Below are 23,862 nucleotides of genomic sequence, written 5' to 3'. Positions count from 1 at the left end.
TTTATTGAGGTATAATTCACACACCATGCAATTCACTCTTTTAAAGCATACAATTCAGTGGTGTTTAGTCTATTCACACAGTAGTGCAACCATCACCACAATCAATTTTAGAACATTGTCATCACCCCAAAAAGAACTCCTGTACTCATTATCACCCCCTACTCCCCCAACCTCCACCCCAGCCCTAGACAACCACTAATCTACTTTCTGCCTCAACAGATTTGCCTATGCTGGATACTTTTAGGAAATAAGATAATATGTGGTCTTTTGTGACTGGCTTCAGAGCAAAATTGTTTCAGGTTCATTGCGGTGGCAGCATATATCAGTATCTCATTCATTTCTTTCTATGCCCAAATAGTATTTCACTGTCTGGATGCACCACATTTTATTTACCATTGATTACTTGATGGATATTTGGATTGTTCCTACTTTTTTTTTTTATTTTAAAGAGAAAGAAAGAGAGCTCAAGTGGGGGAGGAGGCCAAAGGGGCAGAGAGAGAGAGAGAGAGAGAGAGAGAGAGAGAGAAGAATGTTAAGTAGGCTCCACACTGAGCATGGAACCCAATGTGGGGCTTGATCCCACGAACTGTGAGATCGTGACCTGAACCAAAATCAACAGTTGAACACTCGACCAACAGAGCCACCCAGGTGCCCTGGATCGTCCCTACATTTTGACTGTTATCAATAACGTTGCTATGAGCGTTCATGTACAAGAGTTCATGTAGACATATGAACATGGTTTTCAGTTGCCTTTGTACATACCTAGGAATGGAATGGCTAGGTCTTATGGTAACTGCATTTAGTCTTTTGAGGAACGGTCACACTGCTTTTCCAAAGTGGCTGCACCATTTTAAATTCTCTCCAGCAGTGCAAGAGGATCCCAATTTTTCCACATCCTCACCTAGAGTTGTTGTCTGCCTTTTTGACTCTAGCCATCCTAGTGGGTGAGAAGTGGTATCTCCTTGTGGTTTTGAGTCACATTTCCCTGATGACAACTAATGTTCAGCATCTTTTCATGTGCCCACTGGCCATTTGTATGTCTTCTCTGGAGAAATATTCTCTGGTCTTCTGCCCACTTTTTAAAATTGGTTATTTTCTTTTTTTATCATTGAGTTGTAAGTGTTCTTTTAAATTCTAGATACAATTTCCTGATAAGATAGATGATCTGTAAATATTTTCTTCTATTCTGTGAATTGGCTTTCTGCTTTCTTTCTTTTTTTTAATGTTTACTTATTTTTGAGAGAGAGAGAGAGAAAGAGAGAGAGAGAGACAGAGTGTGAGCAGGGGAGGCGCAGAGAGGCAGGGAGACACAGAATCTGAAGCAGGCTCCAGGCTGCGAGCTGTCAGCAGAGCCTGATGTGGGGCCTGAACTCATGAACCGCGAGGTCATGACCTGAGCTGAAGTCGGGCGCTTAACCGACTGAGCCACCCAGGAGCCCCTCTTTCTACTTTTTAAATTGTGTACTTGGAAGCACAATGGCTTTTAATTCTGATGAAGTCCAATTTATCAATTTTTTTCTTTTGTTACTTATGCTTTTGGTGTCTTAAGAAACCACTGTCAAATCCAAGGTCATGGAAATTTACTCGTATATTTTCCTCTAAGATTTTGGTAGTTTGAGTTCTTACATTTAGGATATTAGTTGATTTTTGTATGTGGTATAAGGAGAGGTCCAACTTCATTCTTTTGTATGTTGAAATCCAACTGCCCCAGCACCATTTGCTGAGAAGACTATTATTTTCCTATTAAAGTATTGTGGCATTCTTATCAAAAATTAATTGATCATAGACATGTCTTTTTTTCTGGACTCCCAATTCCTTATGCCAGTAGCACATTGCCTTGATTATTGTTATTTTGTAATAAGTTCTGAAATCAGAAAATAGGAGTCCTCCAACTTGGTTCTTCTTTTACAAGATTGATTTGGCTTTTCTGGGCCCCCTGAGTTTCCACACCAATTTCAGGAACAGCTTGTCAATTTCTAGAAAGAAGCCATCCAGGATTCTGATAAGGGTTGCCTTAAATCTGTAGATCAATCTGGGGAGTACTGCCATCTTAACGATATTGTCCTCCAGTCCATTGATATGAGATGTCTGCCACTCATTTGGATTTTCTTTAATTTCCCTCAGAATGTGATGCAGTTTCCAGAGTATAAGTTTTGCACTTCTTTTGTTCAATTTAGTCTTAGGTATTTCTAGTCTCTTTGATACTCTCGTAAATGGAATTGTTTTAATTTCATTTTCAGATTATTCAATGCAAGTATGTGGAAATGCAATTGATTTGTATATAGTCATGTTGTATCTTGCAATCTTGTTGTGGTCATTAATTTGTTATAATAGATTTTTAGCGGATTCCTTAGGATTTTCCACAGATAAGGTCATGTCATCTACAAATATAGTTTGACTTCTTCCTTTCCAATCTGGATGTCTTTTACTTCCTCTTCTTGCCTGACTGCCCTGACTAGATCCTCCAAATACAGTGTTGAATTGCAGTGGGGAGATGGATATCTCTGGTTTGGTTCCTGACCTTAGGGAAAAAGCATACAGTCTTTCATCATTAAGTGTGATGCTGGCTTTAGTTTTTGGTCATTGCCCTTTACCAGGTTAAAGAAGGTCCCTTCTAGTCTCTTACACGTTTTTATCATGAAAGTGGGCTAGATTTTGTCAAATACTTTTTTACATATTTTGAAATGATTTCTTTCTTTATTCTACCAATATGGTGTGTTGCAGTAATTAATTTTTAGATATCAAACCACCCTTGCCTTCCTGAGACAAGCCTCACTTGGTAACGGTGTATAAATCTGTTATAATGGTGTTGGATTCAGTTTGCTAGTATTTTATTGAGGGTTTTGCATTAATATTCATAGGAAATATTCTGTACTTTTCTTTTCCTGTACGTCTTTGTTTGCTTTTGGTATCCAGGTAACAGCAGCCACTTAGAATGAGTTAGGGAGCATTCTGTCTTCTTTTAGAAAGTTGTGTGAAGAAGTGATATTCATTCTTTACATGTTTGGTAGATTTCAACAGTGAAGCTATCTGGGCCTTGGCTTTTCTTGGTGGCTAGTTTTCTGCCTACTAATTCAGGCTCTTTTCTTATTGTAAGTTGATTCAGACTTTCTATTTCTCTCAAGTCAGTTTCAGTAGTTTGCACCTTTCTAGAAATTTGTCTACTTCCTCTAAGTTATCTGACTTATCAGCGTACAGTTGTTCATAGTATTCTTTTCTAATCCTTTGTATTCATGAAAGATTGGTGACACCGTTCCCTCTTTCATTTCCAATACTAGTAATAGGAGTCTTCTGCTTTTTCTAGATCAATCTAGCTAAAGATCTGTCCATTTTGTTGATCTTTTCAAACACCCATATTCTGGATTCATTTATTTTACATATTGTTTCTCCATTCTCTGTTCCATTCATTTCTGCTGTGATCTTATTTCCTTCCTTCTGCTTGCATTAGGTTTAATTTGCTCTTCTTTTTCTAGTGTCATAAATTGACATAGTCAAGTGTCATAAGAAGACCAGGCCTATAGCCAGCCCTGGCTGCAAATGACCCAAGGAAGGCAATGGTGTAGTCACACCTGATAGAAACCAATCATGAATTGTACCTCTGGGGACAACAATCAGTGAGACATAAGGAGGAATGGCTACAGAGCGGGTAAACACCGGGTCTGAACAGTGCCCTGACTCTGTAAAGACACAGCTTATCCCTGGCATGTTCCCACTCCTGTGTCTGAGCCAGCTGGCCGATGGGACCTGCTGAGACTAGATGGTCTTAGACACAAGACATCAAGGCAAAAGGTAAATCCACAGCAACTTCAGACAGGCTGGGGCATCTACCATGAAACCGCAGAGAAGCAAAAATGTGAAAAGCCAGGATCCTCATCCAAGTTCAGCCATGGAAGATCTTCCAGTTGCTTTGAATGTTTTAGACTGTAACAATAACCAACCGCATGGGACCCCTGCCTCTATGATGGTTCCCACACAGCCTACACAATAAGATCCCAGTCCCTAAGCATGTCAAATACAGCTGTTACAAACAGTTGTGTCCCCTCCCCACCCCCCCAGAATTCACATGTTGAAACCCTAACCTCCAATCTAACTGTATTTAGAGATAAGGCCTTTAAGGAGGTAATTCAGGTTAAATGACACCATAAGGACTGGGCCTTATCCGATAATACGGGTGTCCTCATAAGAAGAGAAAGAGACACCGGGAATGCACACACATAGAGGAAAGACCAGACCACACGAAGGCAGCTGTCTACAAGCCAGGTAGAGAGCTCTCACCAGAAACCAACTGTGCCAGCACCTTGAGCTTGGACTTCAAATCTCCAGGGCCATAAGAAATTTCATTTCTGTTGTTTCAGCCACTGGGTCTGTGGTATTCTGTTATGGCAGCCTTAGCAAGCAAATACAACAGCCATTCAAATCCTGGCCCCCAAACAAACCATTCCAAAGTCATCCTCTGCCACATACTTTACAGTTTCTGAAGACTTCCTGTCATTTCCAGAACATACTTCCATGCCTGTATGAAAGTGCTCTCCACTGCCCGGAATGCCCCTTTCCACCTTCGAGAGTCAGCTCGCGTCACCTAACCTTTCTCTGAGGCCCCAACACAGGGTGGCCCCAACAAGCAAACTCCTGCGGTGCCCGGAATGGTGTCCTCAGTACACATGCACAGATGCCTTTGGAGGCAGAGACAGAGCCCCTTCATTTCCATATTGCCAAACTAGAACGGGGTAATGCACATGCAAGGTGTCCAGGAGGAACTCGTGGGACTGGAGGTCTGCCCTCCCACAGGCCCGAACCTCCATGCTGCACCATGGACCCTCCCTTGCTGTCTGGCATGGTGCCGAGTTTGCATTTGGAGCTCAGTTAGTACTGCGGAATCATCTCCCCATGTCAAAAGAGGACGCACACCTCACTCACGTCCAGATTCTGGTGTCTATGCTGATGTCAGTGCTCAAGTGGAAAACCCCTTTTGCTGTCCTGCAGGCCCCACTCGTACGTGTGTTTTCACATACAGAATTTTACCTCTGCATTAAATTGGCAAAAACACAGCCCCCTGTTATGTCAAGGGATCACCTACAGGGAATATTCTTATTCTAGCTATTATTGACTCCTTCTGGGATACTTCTGGATTTTGCCGCTCCATTTCCTGAACAAAAAAGCCCCTCTGATCTATCCTCTGTGGAAACAGTCTGTCCTTTCCCTAGAAAACCATGCCAGAGGGGACTCTGGAGAATCATCTAACCCAATTACCTGACTCTAAATATGAGAAGTTCATTTATTCATTCAACAAACCCAGTTAGATCCCTTATTTTGTGCCAGGCATGATACTCTACAAGGAGGGGAGTGCTGGAGAAGGAAGAATAAGAGTAAACATGACTTCTGCCCTGGAAAAGCTCAGGGGTTATTCACCATCACAAGATGCAAAGTGTCCTAGAGTTACAGAAAATGCAAAAGTCTCCGGGAACTTGCCCGAAAGTCTAAGAGATGATACCTTGTCAAGAATTACTCAGAGGCAGAGGCAGAAACAAAACTTCAAGGCTGCATTTCTGACTCTTAGGACAAAGAGCTTTTCTCCACGTGGTAGAATTTCAAAAGTGGCCTCAAAATAGGCCCTGCCCTCATCCTCGCTCCTTGGATGTGCCCTCACACACCACCTCTGGGCTCACTAGCTCTGACACTAGCAGAAACTTGAAAAGCACCCGCACATTGGGGTTTGCTCTCTTGCTGCTCTTGAAACATTGCCACCCTAAGAACAGATCTGAGCTAGCCCACTAAAGGGTGCCAGACCCCATGCAGAAGAACCGAGGTCCTCCTGCCAATAGCGTCCTGATACCAGACACATGAGTAAAGCCATCGAAGCCCAGAGAGCCCCTAGCTGGCCCACCAGTGCCCGTAGAGGCCGCAACTGACCACAGATGCATGAAGAAGCCCAGCCAAGGCAGAACATCTGCCCGGCTGAGCCCAGCACAAATCGCCAATCCATTAGATTGTGAGCTAAGTAAATGGGGTTACATGGCGATAGATTACAAAGGCGCCCCCGACGGCCCTGGCCACTCTGGATAGATGGCAGGATGGCACTTGTACCAGTAATCTCATCTCCTGCAATTAGGAATGTTTCCACATGGTGCTGACGCATTCAGGACCAATGGAGACACACGTGCCAAAGACTGGAACGTCTTAAGACACAGACTACCGAAAATGGAGCGGACGCTTCTATGGAAGTTTGCTGGCACAGATTTCCAGCCCTGCTCATGAAGGTTTGGCCTCCCTGCCAGTGAGACTGTACCTAAACGCTGTCACTCGCGGAAGCTTTACACAAGATAAAAGCATCTCATTGTCCTAACTGTGTGTTATCTCAAAAAGAATTTCACCACCAACGGCCTTCTCACGGTTTTCTTGTTTTGTTTACCTTGTAGATTAAACATCCAGTGTCTATTTTTTTTTAACATTTTTTTTAATTTTTGAGGGACAGAGAGAGACAGGGCACAAGCGGGGAGGGGCAGAGAGAGAGGGAGACACAGAATCCGAAGCAGGCTCCAGGCTCTGAGCTGTCAGCACAGAGCCTGATGCGGGGCTCGAACCCACAAACTGTGAGATCATGACCTGAGCCAAAATCAAGAGCTGGATGCTAAACCGACTGCGCCACCCAGGTGCCCCATCCAGCGTCTATTTCTATTAACTTCTGTCATTTAGGGAGTTTGAAATCTCCCTGAAACGGAACTGAGGGTTTTTTTTAAAGTAATTTCTATACCCGACGTGGGGCTCCAACTCAGGACCCTGAGATTAAGAGTTGCACACTCTACTGACTGAGCCAGCCAGGTGCCCCAAAACAGAACTGAGTTTGAACTGCTAAGAAAAAAAGCCAGTAAATAAGCTGAAGACTGGGGGAAAGCCTGCAGCCTGGGGTCATGGGGAAGAGCAGTAAAGGTGGGATGTATGAGTATTGCTTTCACTCTAGGGCTTACGTGGCTGATGCTTGCCAGGAGGGTGCTGGGAAGTAAGGGACAATGGTGGGTAACAAACAAGCCCAACACACAGTCCTTCCTCGCAGCCTGCCAGACTGATGGCAGAGGCAGCCAAAGAGATCAAACTAAGCAGTAAGAGCTCACACTCACATGTCACTTACAGTATGCCAGATGTGAACTCCCACGCATCTATCTAACCTGTACAAGCACCCTAGGGAAAGGTGCTGGTGTCCCCTATTTTAAAGATGCAGAGACTGGTCAAGTAGCGAATCTATGGCCCCATGCCTTGTCTGAGTGGACCCAGTCTGTTCCCCGCAGAGTCTGGCTCCATGGCCTACACTGTTCTCTCTATACTGGGATGCTTTGTGTCCCAGACAGACCAGTCTTCCCTGAAACATGTCCCTTCAGGGATCAACTGACCAAAATGTCTAAAGGCAGCAATTTCCCAGCCAGGGGTCTTTCATCTCTAATCCAGTAGCCTGCAAGTGGCCTGCAAGTGGCCTGGGGAAACTGCCTGCCCTGACAAGGTGAGACTAACCAGAGGCTTCCTGAGACCAAAGATGGCGGTTTCTAATTGTCTTCAAGCTCTTTCTCCTTCTGTCCTTCCCCTTCCCACCCCCCTCTGTATTCGGGGGCCCCATACCTCCTCTCCCACATGCTTCTCTTATTCTCCTAGAGGCTGTCTGTTCTTTTCCCCCTCTTAGAATTCATCCCCCTTCTGCCACCCCATCTCGTGGGTCCTCTAAGTGAGTCTCTTGCCACCTTTCTGAAGTCCATTACTCAGAGTCTTGGGGCATTGCCTAGGTGCCCACATGCTTCTAACCACAGAAAACAGAGCTCCCAAAATGTAGATGTCATCAAACAGCTTCCGGCAGCGAGGAGGGAGGTGGCCAGTTAAGACCTCTCCAAGCCCAGCCCCAAACTTCCCATCTGTTGAAATCCCCACTGTGAAGGGCTGCCTTGTGGTTTCAACCCAGAAGGAGAAGGTATGGGGTCAACAACTCCTGAGACATGGCGTGGCACAGAAGCGAGAGCGTGGTCAGGAGCTAGCCCCCGGGCCCACGCAAGCCCCCTAGGTGACTTCATGTTTACTCTCTGAGCCTCAGTCTTCCCATTGACAAAATGATAAGGCTGCCACTGAGCCCTGGGGGCAGGGACCACCCCCATTTCGAGAGTCTGATGGAGTCTGTGATGCGTCTTCCTTTCCAGAAAAGTGCATATACTTAACGTAGCCATGATGTCAAAAGGTCCACAGACTCTAACCCCCTAAAACCCTCTGCCACCTACTCAGGGGAAGTCCCCAGGGTTAGGGAGAGCTGGAGAACTCTAAGGACCTTAATACTCAAGTCTGACTTCCTCTACCAGAAGAAAGACACTGTGCCAGTGACTGGCTCACGCCCCTTTCTTCTCTGGGAGCAATTCATTCGCTCATTAACACACATTTATTAAGCTCCTGCTGAAGGCAGACCACTATTCTAAGCACCAGGGACATGACGACAGGCCATTCCACTGACACTTGCTCTCTGGGGAGAACAATGCAAGGGGACAGAGGCACGAGTGCCCTACAGGTAGCACAGGTGTGATTTCAAAAAGTGACCCATTTCCATCCTGATCTCTATTAATCCTGCCCCATATTTCTGGTTTGGGAAATGTGTTCAAGGAAAAGGAAGGTCTAATTCCCCTCAATCCTAACATCAACTGAAGATGTATTTTTCCAAACCTCCTTTCTTTCCTTCTGTTCTTCCCCCTTCTCCTCTCCCCTCCTCCCTGCTCCCTCCCACCCTCCCTCCTCCTTTTCCTTCCAGAATGTTGATGGAGCTGTGAGCCCAGGAGAAACAGCTCCTTTACACCTTTTTGAGGAAGGTGAGGCATGGTTTCTCACCACCGCACACAGGAGGATTTGCTGGACAGCCAAGAGAGGAAATGAATGGTCAGCAGGTGCAGGAGAGACATGTTGGGAGCTGGTGATGAACGTGAAAGGGATGGGGGGGCAGTTCCAAGTGGAGTGACACAGCTCACAGCTCTTGTTGTGACCTCCTAGCTACACACAGCCCCCTGCTGTGTGTGTCTCTGACACAGAGAGAACAATGTCACTCCCAGTTCGTCAGTGACCACCATCAGCATCCCTACCCCCACCCGCTATGAACAAGGCTGTGTGAAATGAAAGGAACGTCCTACCAACAAGAACCTCGGATGACCCTCAAATATGGGACAAGGGTTGTCCTGTAATCTCAGCTGTAAAAATTTGCACCACAGAAGACCATTTCCTCCATTTACACAATCACTGATGGTCGGGTTTGCACTCAAAAACAAAGTGCATCTGGGATTAACATCTAAACCTAGAAGGTGCCAATAAATAGACGATGGTGGACAATGGGGGCTATTCAGGAAGCAGTTTATTTGGCTATTTTTTTCTTAGACTCCACTGCAAAACAAAGCCAGATTTGTATCTGCAGAACATTCTTATAGCAACTGGAAGAAATTATCCCTTGACGAAGCTGTTGGAAAAATCAACTGCAAGAATAGCAGCCGGCCTTTCCCCTGGTCATCAAAAGATCTTTGCTATCCAAAGAGTCTTTAAAAAAAAAAAAGCGCCCAGAAGAGATGCCCTATGTAAAAATAAGGCAGTTTCCTATGCTATAACAAAGGCAGAGGCATCAGAAGGAGAAACAACAGTTTCATACAAGAGAAAAAAAACTTTTAGAAATTTTTTAAATAGGCAAAAAAAAAAATTGAACTGCTACTGTAAAGTTGATCGATCTGATCAAAAATAGTGTTGTTGCTCTAAATGCAGAGTAATATCCGCTCTCCAGGAGCTTAGGTGTAAATTTCATAAAACAACACATTAAATTAAAGGTGCTTCATTTTCGAGTCCTCATTGCAAAGCGCCAGTGTAAGATATGATTCCTCTCTCACCTTCATGAAAATGAACTTGTCCCTGTCATTAATATTTTACTGGTAATTTGGTTGGCTTGTCCATGCTCTCTCGCCTTCATTTGTCCCACTGATTTATTCCAGGGGTGCTCCAATGAGGTGTCCCACAGGGTAGGTGGCCCCACCTGTCCTCACTGTCAGAGAGTAGAGCAGGTATCTTGAGAGCAGAGGTAATAAAGGTGTTTGCTGGGAAGGAGAACCCCCATATTCCCTATGTGCCTGTCCCTTGGGGAGACACCTGGGAGCCATCCTTCCCCCACCTCTCCTGCCATCATCACCAGGAGCAGGCAACTTTAGTCCTTCCACTGCTATCACATGCTGTCACTACTCTGAAGGATCTCAGCCCTCCTCACCTGTCCCCTGGATTGTGGCAAACACCTCCAACCACCATTTGTCCATGTTACAAGTCTGCCTACAGCACTTGCTGGCTTAAGACCACTGGGCTCCCCCCACCCCCGAAGGTTCAAGTTTGAGCCTGTAGCTCAACCTGCAGCACCCCACCCCCATCCATCTCACCCCCCAGGGAATGGCCTCATTCTACCTCTCTAGCTTCATTTAGGTTCCTGCCACTGTCCACCTGGTGCCTTCTGCCCCAGTAATACCACTGCTGGTCTTCTCATGCAGCCCATGCATTCCTGCCCCAGCCCCCTCCCCTGGCATGCCCTTCCTGCATGTGGAGTGCTGTTCGAGGGCATGGGTAAAAAGGGAAGTAGGAGCTGAAACCCAGCCCATGTTCTGCCTCCCAAGCCACACACCTGAGGGGCTATGTCTTCTTGGATGGACTTCCTTCTTAATTTGCACAAAGGCTCTGTATGGCTTAGCAGGGGTCCTATCTCTATGGGCCTGCCACATCACATCATAATTATCCACATGTTCATCTACCCCCACCCCTTCATCAAACAAAGCAGTCTCTCCCCACGCTGGTGCCCAACACAATGCCTGGAACATGTGGATGTCAAAAACCGTTGACGTCACTGGTCGGTTGAATGGGAGCGAGACTGTGGCTGAACAAAAAGAGCAGGGAGATAAACCCTCAGAGCCTGTCTTGCTACAGAGGCTCGGAAGAGCCCAAGAGCTAGCCCAGAGCCTTACAGCCAGGGGGAATGTTCAAGGGGCTGGGCGGGGGGATGCCTGCCTGCTCTCACACCCACAAAGACCGACAGAATGGAGTTCAAAATGGCTCCTCTTAGGGACAAAGAAGGGATGTGATTTGGTTCACTCTGAGGATGTAGCAACCACAGGCAAGTGATGCAGCGACACCTCGTCACCCAGGGGGCAGGAGTTCCGAGAGGTCATGAAGGCTGCAGGAGTCAGCAGGGAACGTACAGAAACACCCAAAGATGTAAGCAGAACTCGTGGAATGTTGCTCAGAGCACTGAACCAATGCCATAGGCTAGGGGGCGTGGAGGAAGGCACCAAATAAGTGACTTCCAACCTGATTAAAGAAACCAAAGGGTGAGGGGAACATAGGAAAAGCCAGTCTGACCTATGAGAAGAAAATTCCAGAAGGCAGTAGGGGGTCAAAATTATGTCCAGCCAGACAACGGAGACGCTGCGTCTCCATGGGCTGGATCCAGTTGGCTGGGAGGAGCCCTTAGCTTCTGGAACCACTGGTACCACACCCAAAGGGCTGGTGGCTGACATGAGGAAGATATCATGAGGACATTCCCAGCTCCGGGGAATCACCTCTTTTCCAGGTAAATTTGCATAGTTGGGAGGAAGTGTCCTAAGGTGGCATTGCCCAAAAATGCAGCTACAGGGTTTCAAGGCTTCGAGGACACAGGGATCAGTGTGACCCAGGGCAGAGGTAGGGGGTATCAGCTGAGCCCCACTTTGGGGAATAAGGAATAAGGAAAGGAGCAGCCAGAGCTAGGACTTTGGCTTATCGCTTCTAGATCCACTGACAATGGCCAAGACTGAGAACTTGGGGAGGTTCCCACTCCCAGCCCTGACCCCCATGTCACCCAGAGGAAAGTCCTAAAAACCACACCAACTGCAGACTGCCTTGGAGGAAGCTCAGACTGCTGGAACCAGGAGGGGAGAGGAGTGGCATCCATGTGAGGGTGTGGCCGCCTGGTTACTGGAGGGAAAAGCCAGGTTACTGAACCTGAAGTCAGAGGCAAGAAAGGGAGAAAACACAGAGCCAGCAAGGTCTGTGGAAGAAACTCCAGGGCTTATGTTCCGGAACGTCTCCGAAAATGTAGGGAAATTTGGAACAAAATGCTAAATGAAACTTTCAAAAATGAGTCATTTGTGAATTGCAGCGGTTCTCCAGGCAGGGTGTTGGCATCAGGACTCTGCAAGCAGAGGGACCGGGGACAGCCGCACTTTGAAACAGCTCCCTCAATCTCCCAGCTGTTATCCCAACAGCAGCTACAGAAAGGAGAGCCTGTCAGCCCTTTGAGGGTGAGGGGTGGCCCAGAGACCAAGTGCACAGGAGGGAAGTAGCAGCTTTAGAGAAAGAAGAAGGGCACCGAGGGGTATATTACACACACACACACACACACACACACACACACACACACACACACGCTTCATGGTGGCCCTGCTGATCACCAGACCAACATGCTCTGGCCCATGTTTAGAATGAACTGTCTGGTGGGGACCCCGGCTGCACAACCACACAATTGTAGGGGGGCTCCCCGGCCTTCCTTGTCATACAGAATCAAAGGAAGGCTTCACGTCCTCAGACTGACTACGGTTTCTGACCACCCAGCTCTCCCCAGCCGGCCGGCCATTCGCCACGTGGGACAGGAACACCTTCACTGTTCCGAGCATGTCTAACTAACATTCAGAAGCGAATTTAAAGTCATCTTTTATTGGACTAAGGAGGACCACCTGGTGGACTGAATTCAAAGGTGCTATAGTCTCCGTCTTTCTGTCAACATGATTGCTGGAAATTTGCTGAAGGACCAGTACTTTAAAAGTCCAAGATACTGAATCTGGATCAGGCAGCCACTCCCCCAGGGCATCACAAGATTTCTAGTTTCAGAATGGAGACATATCTTTCACTGATTTCCCACTTTCAGCAATTGTGAGCCAACAATCAGGGAGAATTCATTATTCTATTACTCTTTACCGTAGGGTGAAGTGGTCTTCAACCCTGATGGAAAATGTCAGAATTTATCAGGAAGACGCTACTTACAGAGATGAAAGTCTGCCTTCCACATTAAGGCATTAATGCGGAGCCAGAGGAATCTGGGAGCCAGAGGAATCTGAACTGAATCCAGCTGCCCTACCTGGGTCATCCTGGGCCTGTGCCCCCATGTGTAAAATAGGAAATGGTAATGATAACATTGGCCTCACGGGCTGATGTCAAGTTAAGATGAGATCATGTAGGTAGGGAGCCTAATCCAGACCCCAGAACATATTTGATACTCAATTAATAGGAGATACTCAATGAACATAAGATAATTCTGCTACACCTTAAGTCTAACATTTGTTACACTGTAAACACCACTAGCTGAACACGAATTTGCCTTGACACTGCCAAATGTAGGCTTAAAAATCTTGGGTGCAAAACAGTTAAAGATGGAGTCTTTGGTCTGCTGTACTAAAAACAGTGTTGTGTTTGGACACACACATCATAATAACAGTCCCAAGAAATGCCTTCTTCTCTCTCAGGGTCCAGCGTGAGAGGCTGGCATGTATAAGGACATAAGTTGATTCCATAAGCAGGTTTGGCCTGTTTCTCAGCTATGGCTGACACCTGTGACCCAGTGTCACTCTGAGCCACCTGCAGAGCTGGTCTCGGGACCAGAAAGTTTCAGGCGCTCTGAGGCAGGCCTAAGGAGCTGGAGGCAACTTGTTGACCAAAAAACCAACCCAAAGCAGTGCGGCTAATAGAGGTGCACATAGACCCCGCTCTGAAAGACGCCACCCAGGGTCGCTTCTGAGGTCTCCAGGTCCTCTGGGAGGGAGATTATTTTTTAAATGGAGCAGAGTGGAAAAACAGAGGGAAGGGTGACAGTTGTCTGGGTTTTCCCCACAGACGGTGGAGTAGAGAAGGCCTGGAGCTGAACTGGGAATGGGACTTTAGGACACTCCCTGGAAGGGACGGACTGGAGTCAGGGGTGACCTGAGGTCCCCTCTCCCTTCCTAAAAGCAACAGGCAATGGTGTTGAAACTCAACAGCAGAGACGTTCCAGAGCATGCAAGAAGGCATGCAAGATACCCACACAGTGGCTGGTATCTGCCCAAGCAGCTGGTCTCAGTTATTCAGACATGGACACGCTTCCATTCCAGTTGGCATAAACCTCTGCCCTGAGGCTACCCCCCTGCTCCCCACCACTCTGGCTGCCATGATCTCTCCTCCAGGAACCCCTCACCCTATTTGATATACAGAGATGCAGACACAGGGTTAACTTCTGTTGCAGGAGGCCTCCAGGACTTTCTGATGGGTCAGGGCTGGTTGTGAAATCGCCTAAACATTACCTCTGACGTCGGCCCCAACTCCAAAAGGGTGTTTATTGACCTGAATCATCTCCAGGAGGTAGAGGGGTAGAGTAGGTAGGCCGGTGGCCTTCCCATCACAGTTCCCTTCCAAATCCCAGGGCCCAACTGCCTCAACCACCCACCCCGCCTTCTTATTGCCATCGGTGGCCACCACAGTGCAGACACTGATTTCCCAGAGACAGCTCAGTTTAAGCTACTGGGGGCTTGCCACATCTAAGTGGAGCAAAAGCAATGGAACCGAGAGACCTCCCCACAAGGCGACGTCAGCGTGGAGACTGTGAAAACCACTCACAGCCAAGGAAGGGCAGCCGGTTGGCCATTCCCAACCCACTCACCCACCGCCCTGCGCTGCCCCCTTTGGAGACCAAAGGTCCTCTTTATTTCGTTGACCTCCAACTAGGACAGCCTCCCCACTCAACCGAGGAAAGCCCCCAAAGTCTAGGACTTGGACAATAAAAATGCCTACTTTCAATTCTTTGTCCTCTTTTTGTATATCGATCAAATAATGCCCCATATACCACCCAGTTCTCAGAAGTTAAACCAAGAACACGCAACTGTACAGCCAAATAAGTCAGAGTGGAGAGTAAGTCAGAATGGAGAATTAATGACGATGCTTGACAACTCTCTCTCCCTTTCTCTCTCTCCTCTCTCTCTCCTCACCCCCTTCCTCCCTCCCTCCTTCCCTCTCTTCTCCTCTGTCTCCATCTGACACATATGCAGAGACACACGCTCTCTTCTGGAGGATATCTTTAAGAAAGATATTGCCAGAACTGGTAGGAACTATTAACAGCCCATTACGATAGGCAGTTTGTACAGCTGCCCTGAAGCTATGATTTTAAACCGCGTCTTTAAAAGTCCACATCTCTGTGTTTTTAAAGTGCAGCTACCTGGATTATATACACCTTGTTGAAAAACAGGAGAAATGCTATAGCTGTGCTAGGGTTGGGTGATTACTGAGACACAAAGAGAGCTATAATCTACATCACACCATGCACCCTGGGAGACAAGAGGCCTGGGAGACAGGTAAAACATCCATGGAACAGGAGACGCTCACTCGTCACTAGGCCAAATGGTTACCACCAATAATTCCTTTCCCCGAATAACATAAACAAGCAGGGCTTTCCCTGTTTCGTACAAGAGAAGGGGAGCAGCAGGCGACCAGCTGTCTTATGGTGTATCGTCCCAACGCCTTTTCTAACAGCAAGACAAATCCTTGATGGAAAATGTACAAAGTAATTGAGCTGGCAAGAAATCAGAAGGAAATACCCAGACCCCTTTCTCCCTAGTTATACACGTAGGACACCTCTGAAGCTCATAATCAAACAGGAAGACAGAACAAAGGTTACTATATATACAGTTTTGATGTTCTTATCTGCTTAGGTGGCTTTCTGGAGTTGTCGGCGTTGATTTCAAAGGAATGCCCTTGCAACAGGAAATCAAGTCCAGTACAAAAAATAAAGTCATGTGGAATTTTTGAAAACTGCCATACGGTAGAATCCGTATCCTGGTTGTTATAATGAAAATAGAACTCCTGCTTCTTAATTTAAAAAAAAAAATGATAAAGTCTAAATCTCATCTTTGTGGGCACTGCTGTGCCTGACGTTAAAACGTATGTGAAGTAGGTCATGAAGAAAGCAGTCCCGAAGGGTATGCTACAGGAAGAAGGGCAGAGGCCAGCGTGAATGGAGCCAAGTGCGTCTGGAGCAGCATTCGGGGGGGGGGGGGGAGGGGGGGACTTACTTGGGTGTGCCCGTAGGTTTCCAGTACCTGCAGAAGAGGTACTGTCCATCGGCATTGACCAGGTGAGGCAGGTCCTGGTATGGAACGCTCTGTGGGGTCTGCCTGGGAGAACTTTCCTCCGGCATTCTGAAAGGATCTCCAAGTCCTTGAAAGAAAAGAAGACATATTCGGAAGTCAGAAATACGGCAAAAACACACAGAGATGGGGAGCAAAGCCTCATTCGGTGTCAGAAGCATTTTAAGCAGTTTAAAAGGACCCCCTCCATTTCAAAGACTTAAAAAAAAAACAAAAACATATTTCTTGCAGTCTCTCCAAGACTGAAAAATCCCATTTGTTCTTAAGAAAAATGCTCACTTTATTTTTTAAGTGCCTCATTACAGCTTTTTTCCCCCCTTCCCATCTGTGTTTATTTTAAATCATTTCAGGAAACTTCATCTTAAAGACTATTTTAGCTGTAATCAAGTGGAAATTATACTCAGCTCTGTGGGTATAAAGACGCAGCTGCAAGAAGACCCATCTATCTTAAAATCCCCAAGGAAGTTTCAAAGGGGCACAATAATGAGGTGGATGATACTCCAATTAATGCCTCCTGTGTCTGAAATTCCAAAGATTCCATGACAAACCTGTTTCCATCATGTCCTGGCTTTTGCATTCCACAACCACGACAGCATGGAGAATCAGAGCCAGGCAAATAAGGGCTGTTCCCTCATCTCGGCGGTCACAGGGCGGCATTCAAGCAGTTCCCCAGCCCCTGTCCCCCAACCCGCGCCCTAACCCCAGAGCCAGTCTTGAGGGCTTTCGGGGTGCTGAGCCCGGGAGGCTGCTTCCAGCTCGCACTGGAAGCTCTCCGGGGCTCCCCCTCCGTCCCCAAGGGCGGGGAACAGGCGCGCGCGACGCCCCACTACTAGTTCAGGTCATCACTTTTCGTACACAAATCCCTGGAGGGGTTCAGAGAGGAGAGGGGCTCGCGAGCCCGGCACCCCCTGCCCCGGAAACTGGGAAACCAGCTCCGCGCACACCGAGGCACCTCGCACACGCACAAATGCGGGTCCCCGAGGCAAAGTCACCCCCGAGGCTCCCGACAAACTTTGCTTCCTGCCTGTCTCCGACAGCGCAGGGAACGGAGCCCCGCAGCTGTCACTGGAAAAGCCATGGGAAAAACCAGGAGACTTCGCCGGGCGTGTGCACGGGGCCGGAGGGGACCGGGAAAATGGAGTTGACGGGGACAAGTTGGTTTGGGGGCTGGTGCGAGGGAGCAGGGGAGGGCGCGCGCACACACGCGCACACACAGACACGCGCGCACACACTCGTGCACAGACGCGCGCGCACCAGGGGCGCGGGAGCCCACGCCGAGCATGCCGGGGACCCCCGAGGCTGCTCCCCACCGGTGGGGACTGCACTCGCAGGCTGGGGCGGGGGCCGGGAGGCAGTTACCGGGGCCACGAGCGCCGCTGTCGCGTTCCCCGAGCGCCGCGGGTCCTCGTCTGCGGCGGGCCAGAGCCGGGCCGAGCTGCGCGCCGCCGGCTCCGCGGCGACAGGGCGCGGCGTCTGCGCTGCCACTTTATCCCCGGGCCCGCTCGGCGGCGGGGGCGGCCCGAGGTGGGTGGGGACGCGCGGGACCGGCGGGCGGTGCGGGGAGGCGGCGCCCTGGGCCCACGTGTGCCCGGCCCGCGGGGAGGAGCGGGGGCGCAGCCCGCGGACCCGGCCACGCGCTCCTCCCCTCCCAGCCTCGGGGGAGGCCGCGCCCCGGGGTGGCCGCCCGGGGGCCGTCACGAGGCCTGGAACCCAGCCGGGCTCTCCCGAGTGTCAGCGCGGGAGGGCTCGCCACACCCACGCGCAACACACCTCGCGCACACAGACCCGCATAGAGACACACATGGACACCACACAATCTGCAAATGCACACGGACCGCATGCGTGCACAGACCCACACACAGATAGTGCACGTGCAGACACAGGGACACATGCGGATACATGTAGACACTACATGTGCACAAGGACACACGCCACACATGCAGGCATGCACATAGACTTCCCCACAGATACACATGCATGGACACGTACAGACACACAAAAAATATACCACACACATACAGATACTCGGTACACAAAGGCAGACACATGACATCCACAGAGACACAAACTCACATAGACACACACGGAAAGAAACAGACACACACACGCAGAGACACACGTAGACATCAGGTATACACACATGACATGCACATATGGGCAGACACTCATATACAGACACATTCACACCCGCACAGAGATGCACATGATCAGACACCCACATAGAAAGTGGGTTGGGGGTGCACAAACCCCCAGGAGGTAGGGTAAAGGCAGACTAGTGTAGGCCTTATCCCTCTACCCCTATACCCAGCAACCGTCCCTACGTTCTAGGAGACCGGCCCCCAAATGAAATCTCGGGTGGATCTACACAGGCCAGGGGAAGGTCTGAACACTATCCAGTACAACTAGCAATGTAGATTGTGGGGGTGCAGGAACCAGTGTTGGATTTAGGGTCCAGACCACCTGCAGCAGCTCCTCCATTTGTCCTGTGAGCCTTAATCTCCTCACCTGTAGCCTGGGTGCAACCATACCTGTGTCCCCAAGGAGTGTGACCAAGGTCCCCAGCTCACACTGACTTCAGCTGGCCTTTTCACCTTTTCTTCTTTCATAAATAACTTTATCCCATTGCAATGTGGAAAAGAACTGCTGTACTCCAGAAGCTGGTGTCTCAATGTCACATTGTCTGTGTGCAGGAGGCCCAGGCTGCTTAGAGCCTGTGATCTAACTTAAGAAATAAAACAATAGCCTTTGAGAAGCTATGGGCTGTAAGTGCTGCCAAGCTCAGCCAGCCCTCTGGCCTCAAGCAGTTCACCAACCAGGCCTGGGACAGAGAAGGGTAGCTAAATGCAGCTTTACAATATCCATGAGGCAGCAATCTTGGGGCAGGGAGCTGGGGGCTGGCTTTCAAGCTGGCCAATGCTAAATACACTGTATTTACTTGGATGGTAATTTGTTCAAGGTGGGGGCGGGGCGGCAGCTGGGGATCTAATGGATGCTATGGGGAGGGGGGCCCAAAGCGCACCTTGTACACAGCTGTGGTTTCAGTGTTTTCCAGCTCCAATATTCCAACATTTTAAATAGTGTGAAAGGCTTGAGGACAGATTTTGCTGAAGTTGTCAGCAGAGCCTCTGTAGAAATGGTGGTAGAGAATTGGAAGCTCTGCGTCCTTGGTTACCGACATAGATGAGAGCATGGTGTGTGGTCAGCAGGTTGGGAAACCATGAGTGAAGACATTGAGACTGTGCTGTTCTGTATCTGGGTTTTTTTTTTTTAATTAAACTTTTTATTTTGAGATACAGGTAGATTTGCATGCAGTTGTTAACAAATAATCCAGAGAAATGCTGTGTACCCTTTACCCAGTTTCCCCCAATCTTACGAAATTGTAGGATGATATCACAACCAGGATATTGACATTGATACAGTCTAGATGCAGAACATTCCATCACCACAAAGATCCCTTGTGTTGCCCTTCTGTAGCCACATCTACTTCCTTCCCACCCCCATTCCCTTCATAACCCCTGCCAAGCACTAATTAGTTCTCCATTTATAAAATTTTCTCATTTCAAGAATGTTCTATAAAGTCACACAGTATATGACCTTTGAGGATTCACCTTTTCATTCAGCATCTCCAGGCAGTGTGTGTAGCATTCTGTGGTGTGGACGTACCACACAGTTTGTTGAGGGACTTCTGGGTCATTACCAGCTTGGGGCTATCACAAATAAAAATGCTTTTGGCACTCCTGTAGAACTTTGTGTGAACACGGGTCTTCATTTCTCTGGGATAAATTCCCAGAAGGGCAATTGCTGGGATATAAGGAAATTACACGTTGTTTAAGAACCTGCCCAAAAGTGTTCTAGAGTGGCGATACCATTTCACATTCCTGATGTGAGAGGTCTAGGTTCTCAGCGACCTTGTCAGCATCTAGTGTTGTCAATATATGTATTTTTATTTTAGCCTTTTCCTCCTCACCATCTTTTCTCCTCTCCCTTTGGGACTCAGATGATATAGTATTAGATCTTTCGTTATAGTCCTATAGGTCTCTGAGGCTCTCTTCAGTTGTTTTCCAGTCTATGTTCCCTCTGTTGTCCAGACTGGGTAATTTCCAGTGCCCTGTCTTCCAGTTCACTGCTTCTTTCTTCTTCTCCATTCTGCCTCTGAACCCATCCTCTGAGCTTTTTGACCCCAGTATTAAACTTTTCAGTTCTACAATTTCCATTTGGAAATTCTAATGAAGATTAGATCTTCTCTTCCTAGGCTGAGAATCTCTAGTTTTCATTAGTTTCAGCCATGTTTGTACTTGCTCCTTGAAGCACTTTTATCATGGCTGCTTTAAAATCTCTGTTCTTTCAGTTGGCATCTATTGATTGTCTTTTTTCGTTCAATTTCAGATCTCTCTGGTTCTTGGTGAGATATGTGATTTTCTACAGAAACCAGATGATCTTGTATTGCGTTGTGAGACTCTGGATCTTATTTAAAGCTTCTGTCTTAGCTGATCCTCTCTGACACTGCTGTGGGCCAGGGGACAGGCAGGTGGCCATGTGGCCTCATTAGTCCCAGGTGGAGCTAAACACACAGGTTGCCCACTCAGTCTTGGTGGGTGTGGGTGTGGGTGTGGGCCACTTTTTTCTTCTGTGTTGTCTGGCTAGTGTAGAAAGGCCAACGTCTGAAACTTTTATGGCTTAGTTTTCTCTCTCCTGGTCCTTGGGCTGGAAAGGGCAGGCTTTGGTTAAGTATCATTTGGTCTGTGCCTTTGGCATTTTTGGGTTGCTGGCTTCTCTAGCTGCAAGACTGGAATATCTGAGACAAATCCAAAACTTGGGAACTTGCCACCATGTCATTCCTTGGCTCCTGAGGTCTCTAGTTGGTCTGCCTATTTTCTCCCCTTTCAGAGCCTCTTTCAGTTCGGTTTACATATGATGTCCAGGGTTTTTAGTGGGATTTACCTGGAGGAATAGGAAAAAACACACCTCCTGTGCCATTGCAGATGCAGATGTCCTGTATCTGGCTATATATTTCAGCAATTCCTACCAACCCACGCGCCCAGAAAGACCTCAGAACCCAGTCTTTCTAGACTGGACCGCTCTAGAGACAGTCGCCTCCCAGAAAAGTGCCAGTTGGCAGGATATGCCCCTATTGCCTGGGATGAAAAAGCAGGCCAGCAATTCAAGTAAAAGCAGCATCTTTCTGCTCCCACTAGTGTCTTGTGTGGCCTTCCAGAGATGCTCTGAGGTTTGAGCTGAGTGGAACATGCTGGAAATATCTGTGGGGAGGAAGGCAGTAAGAGCAAACTAGGAGACGTTAAGAAAGCCAGGAGTGTCTCTTATTAGAAATGTTGGTATGTGTGAATTAACTTCTACTGCTTTTTTGCAATCCTAGGAATGTGGGTGGTGGTATATTTCAACTACAAATCACTCCTGGATGGAGAGAAGTGGAGCTTGGGAGTGGAGATGGTAATTAGAGTGAATAACGAAAGATGTAAGACTTTGTACAAACTTAAAGGAAAATGAACTTGAGCAAAAATACATAAACTCTGAAATATGCTCCATGGACTAGCTATGTGACTTTTGGTGACTGACTTTGCCTCTCTGAGACTGCCTTCCCACCTGAAACAGGGTGATACGAATACCCACTCCGGGCCTTGGCCACAGTCAGTTCAGATCGTGTCTGTGCCGCACTCAGCACAGGGCCTGGTGGGCAGCCAGCTTGCGCTAAATCAAGAGTGGCAGCGTGTGGCCCAAGAAAAAGTACTTTTTCATCTGAAAAAAAATTTTAATGTGAATTTTTAAAATTGGTAATGTCACACGCAAATCCAGATTCCCAGCTTCTCTTGAAGAGCAGAGAGATGCGGGCACAAGGGGCCAGAGTGTTGGATGTGTTGAGCACGAGGTGCCTGTAGGGGAGGCTGGATTTGTAGGTCTAGAAGTGAAGACAAAGGTCAGGCCAGAGATGTGGGAGTTGGCCCAGAAACGATCCCTGCATCTGTGGAATACAGTACACTCACCTCCATAGAATAAGCAGGTAAAGGTATGACTTGGCATCCCACGCACTGCATTTAGTCTGCGGGAGTTTGAGCTTGGCCAATGCTGAGCTTTCAAAATATTTGAATTAGTGGCCAGCTTTTGAAAACCAGGACATTTCACATGATAGTGCTGGTCCCTGGGTTTCCTCTGAAAGGCAAAAAGCCTGTCAACACGGGGCCACATCTGTGCCTGGCAGTGGTCAGCAGCGTGGTTGGATGGAACCTGTCCTCTTTGGGTGACACATGCATCTGCCCGTCTGCCAGCCCTACTGCTGAGCCCACCTAAAGAAAAGCTAACCCTCCAAATTCATTCTATGAGGCCAGCATTACCGTGCAACTAAAACTAGATAAAGACATTACAAAAAAGAGAACTATAGGCCAGTAACTCTGATGAACATAGATGTAAAACTCCTCAACAGAATATTAGCAAACTGAATCCAACAATACATGAAAAAAAAAATCATTCACCACGATCTGGGATTTATTCCTGGGATGTAACGGTGGTTCAATATTCACAAATCAATCAACATGATACACCACATTAATAAAAGAAAGGATTAAAAACCATATGATGACTTTAATCAATACAGAAAAAGCATTTGACAAAGTACAACATACATTCATGATAAAAACCTTTGACAAATAGGTTTAGAGGGAACATACTTCAACATAATAGAGGCCATACATACATGAAAAACCTACAACTAACATCATACTCCATTATGAAAAACTGAGAGCTTTCCCTCTAAGGTCAGGAAGAAGACAGGGATGTCTACTCTCACCACTTTTATTCAACATAGTACTGGAAGTCCTAGCCACAGCAATGAGACAAGAGAAAGGAATAAAAGGCATCAAAATTGGCAAGGAAGAAGTAAAACTTTCACTATTTGCAGATGACATGATACTATGTATAAAGAAAACCTAAAAACTTTGCCCAAAAACTATTAGAATTTAAGGTTATGGGATACAAAATCAATGCCCAGAAATCCATCGCATTTCTATACACTAATAATGAAGCAACAGAAAGAGAACTTAAGAAAGCAATCTCATTTACAATTGTACCCAAAATAATAAAATACCTAGGAACAAACTTAACTAAGAAAGTGAAAGACCTGTGTCTGAAAAGTATAAAACATTAACAAAAGAAATTGAAGATGACACAGAGAAATGGAAAGATATCCCATGCTCATGGATTGGAAGAACAAATATCATTAAAGTGTGTATACTACTCAAAGCAATCTACAGATTTAATGCAATCCCTATCAAAATATCAACAGCATTTTTCATGAAACTAGAACAAATAATCCTAAAATTTGCATGGAATCACAAAAGACCCCAAAGAGCCAAAACAATCTTGAAAAAGAGAAAGCTGGAGGCCTCACAATTCCAGATTTCAAGTTATACTACAAAGCTGTCGTAATCAAGACAGTATGGTACTGTCACAACAGTAGACACATATATCAATAGAACAGGATAGAGAGCTCAGAAACAAACCACACAACTAACATCACACTCAGTTATGAAAAGCTGAGAGCTTTCCCTCTAGGGTCAGGAATAAGACAGGGATGCCCACTCTCCCCTCTTTTATTCAATATAGCTCAGAAACAGACCTACAATTTTATGGTCAATTAATCTTCAAAAAAGAAGGCAAGAATATGCAGTGAGGAACAGACAGT

The 23,862-nt window shown here is 47.2% G+C and overlaps 1 protein-coding gene across 6 annotated transcripts in view; it reads right to left on the bottom strand.

Annotated features, from left to right (window-relative positions):
• MGLL (monoglyceride lipase) overlaps positions 1 to 23,862 on the bottom strand; it is a 248,328-nt gene that overhangs the window by 102,506 nt on the left and 121,960 nt on the right. For 3 of the 6 annotated variants that reach the window (XM_045052040.1, XM_023250085.2, XM_023250083.2), the window contains exon 2: positions 16,095 to 16,239. In XM_045052040.1, coding sequence (XP_044907975.1) covers positions 16,095 to 16,219 — 125 coding nt within the window. In that variant the 5' untranslated portion in view covers positions 16,220 to 16,239. Of the gene's footprint in view, positions 1 to 16,094; positions 16,240 to 16,717; positions 17,243 to 17,528; positions 17,718 to 23,862 lie in introns of those variants that run through there. The other 3 variants (XM_023250084.2, XM_023250081.2, XM_023250082.2) reach the window with 3 other exon arrangements.

Source organism: Felis catus, chromosome A2 (genome assembly GCF_018350175.1).
Source record: "Felis catus isolate Fca126 chromosome A2, F.catus_Fca126_mat1.0, whole genome shotgun sequence".
NCBI classification, from domain to species: domain Eukaryota; kingdom Metazoa; phylum Chordata; class Mammalia; order Carnivora; family Felidae; genus Felis; species Felis catus.
Note: the sequence above shows the minus strand (reverse complement) of the source record. Positions and strands in the feature narration are given on the sequence as shown.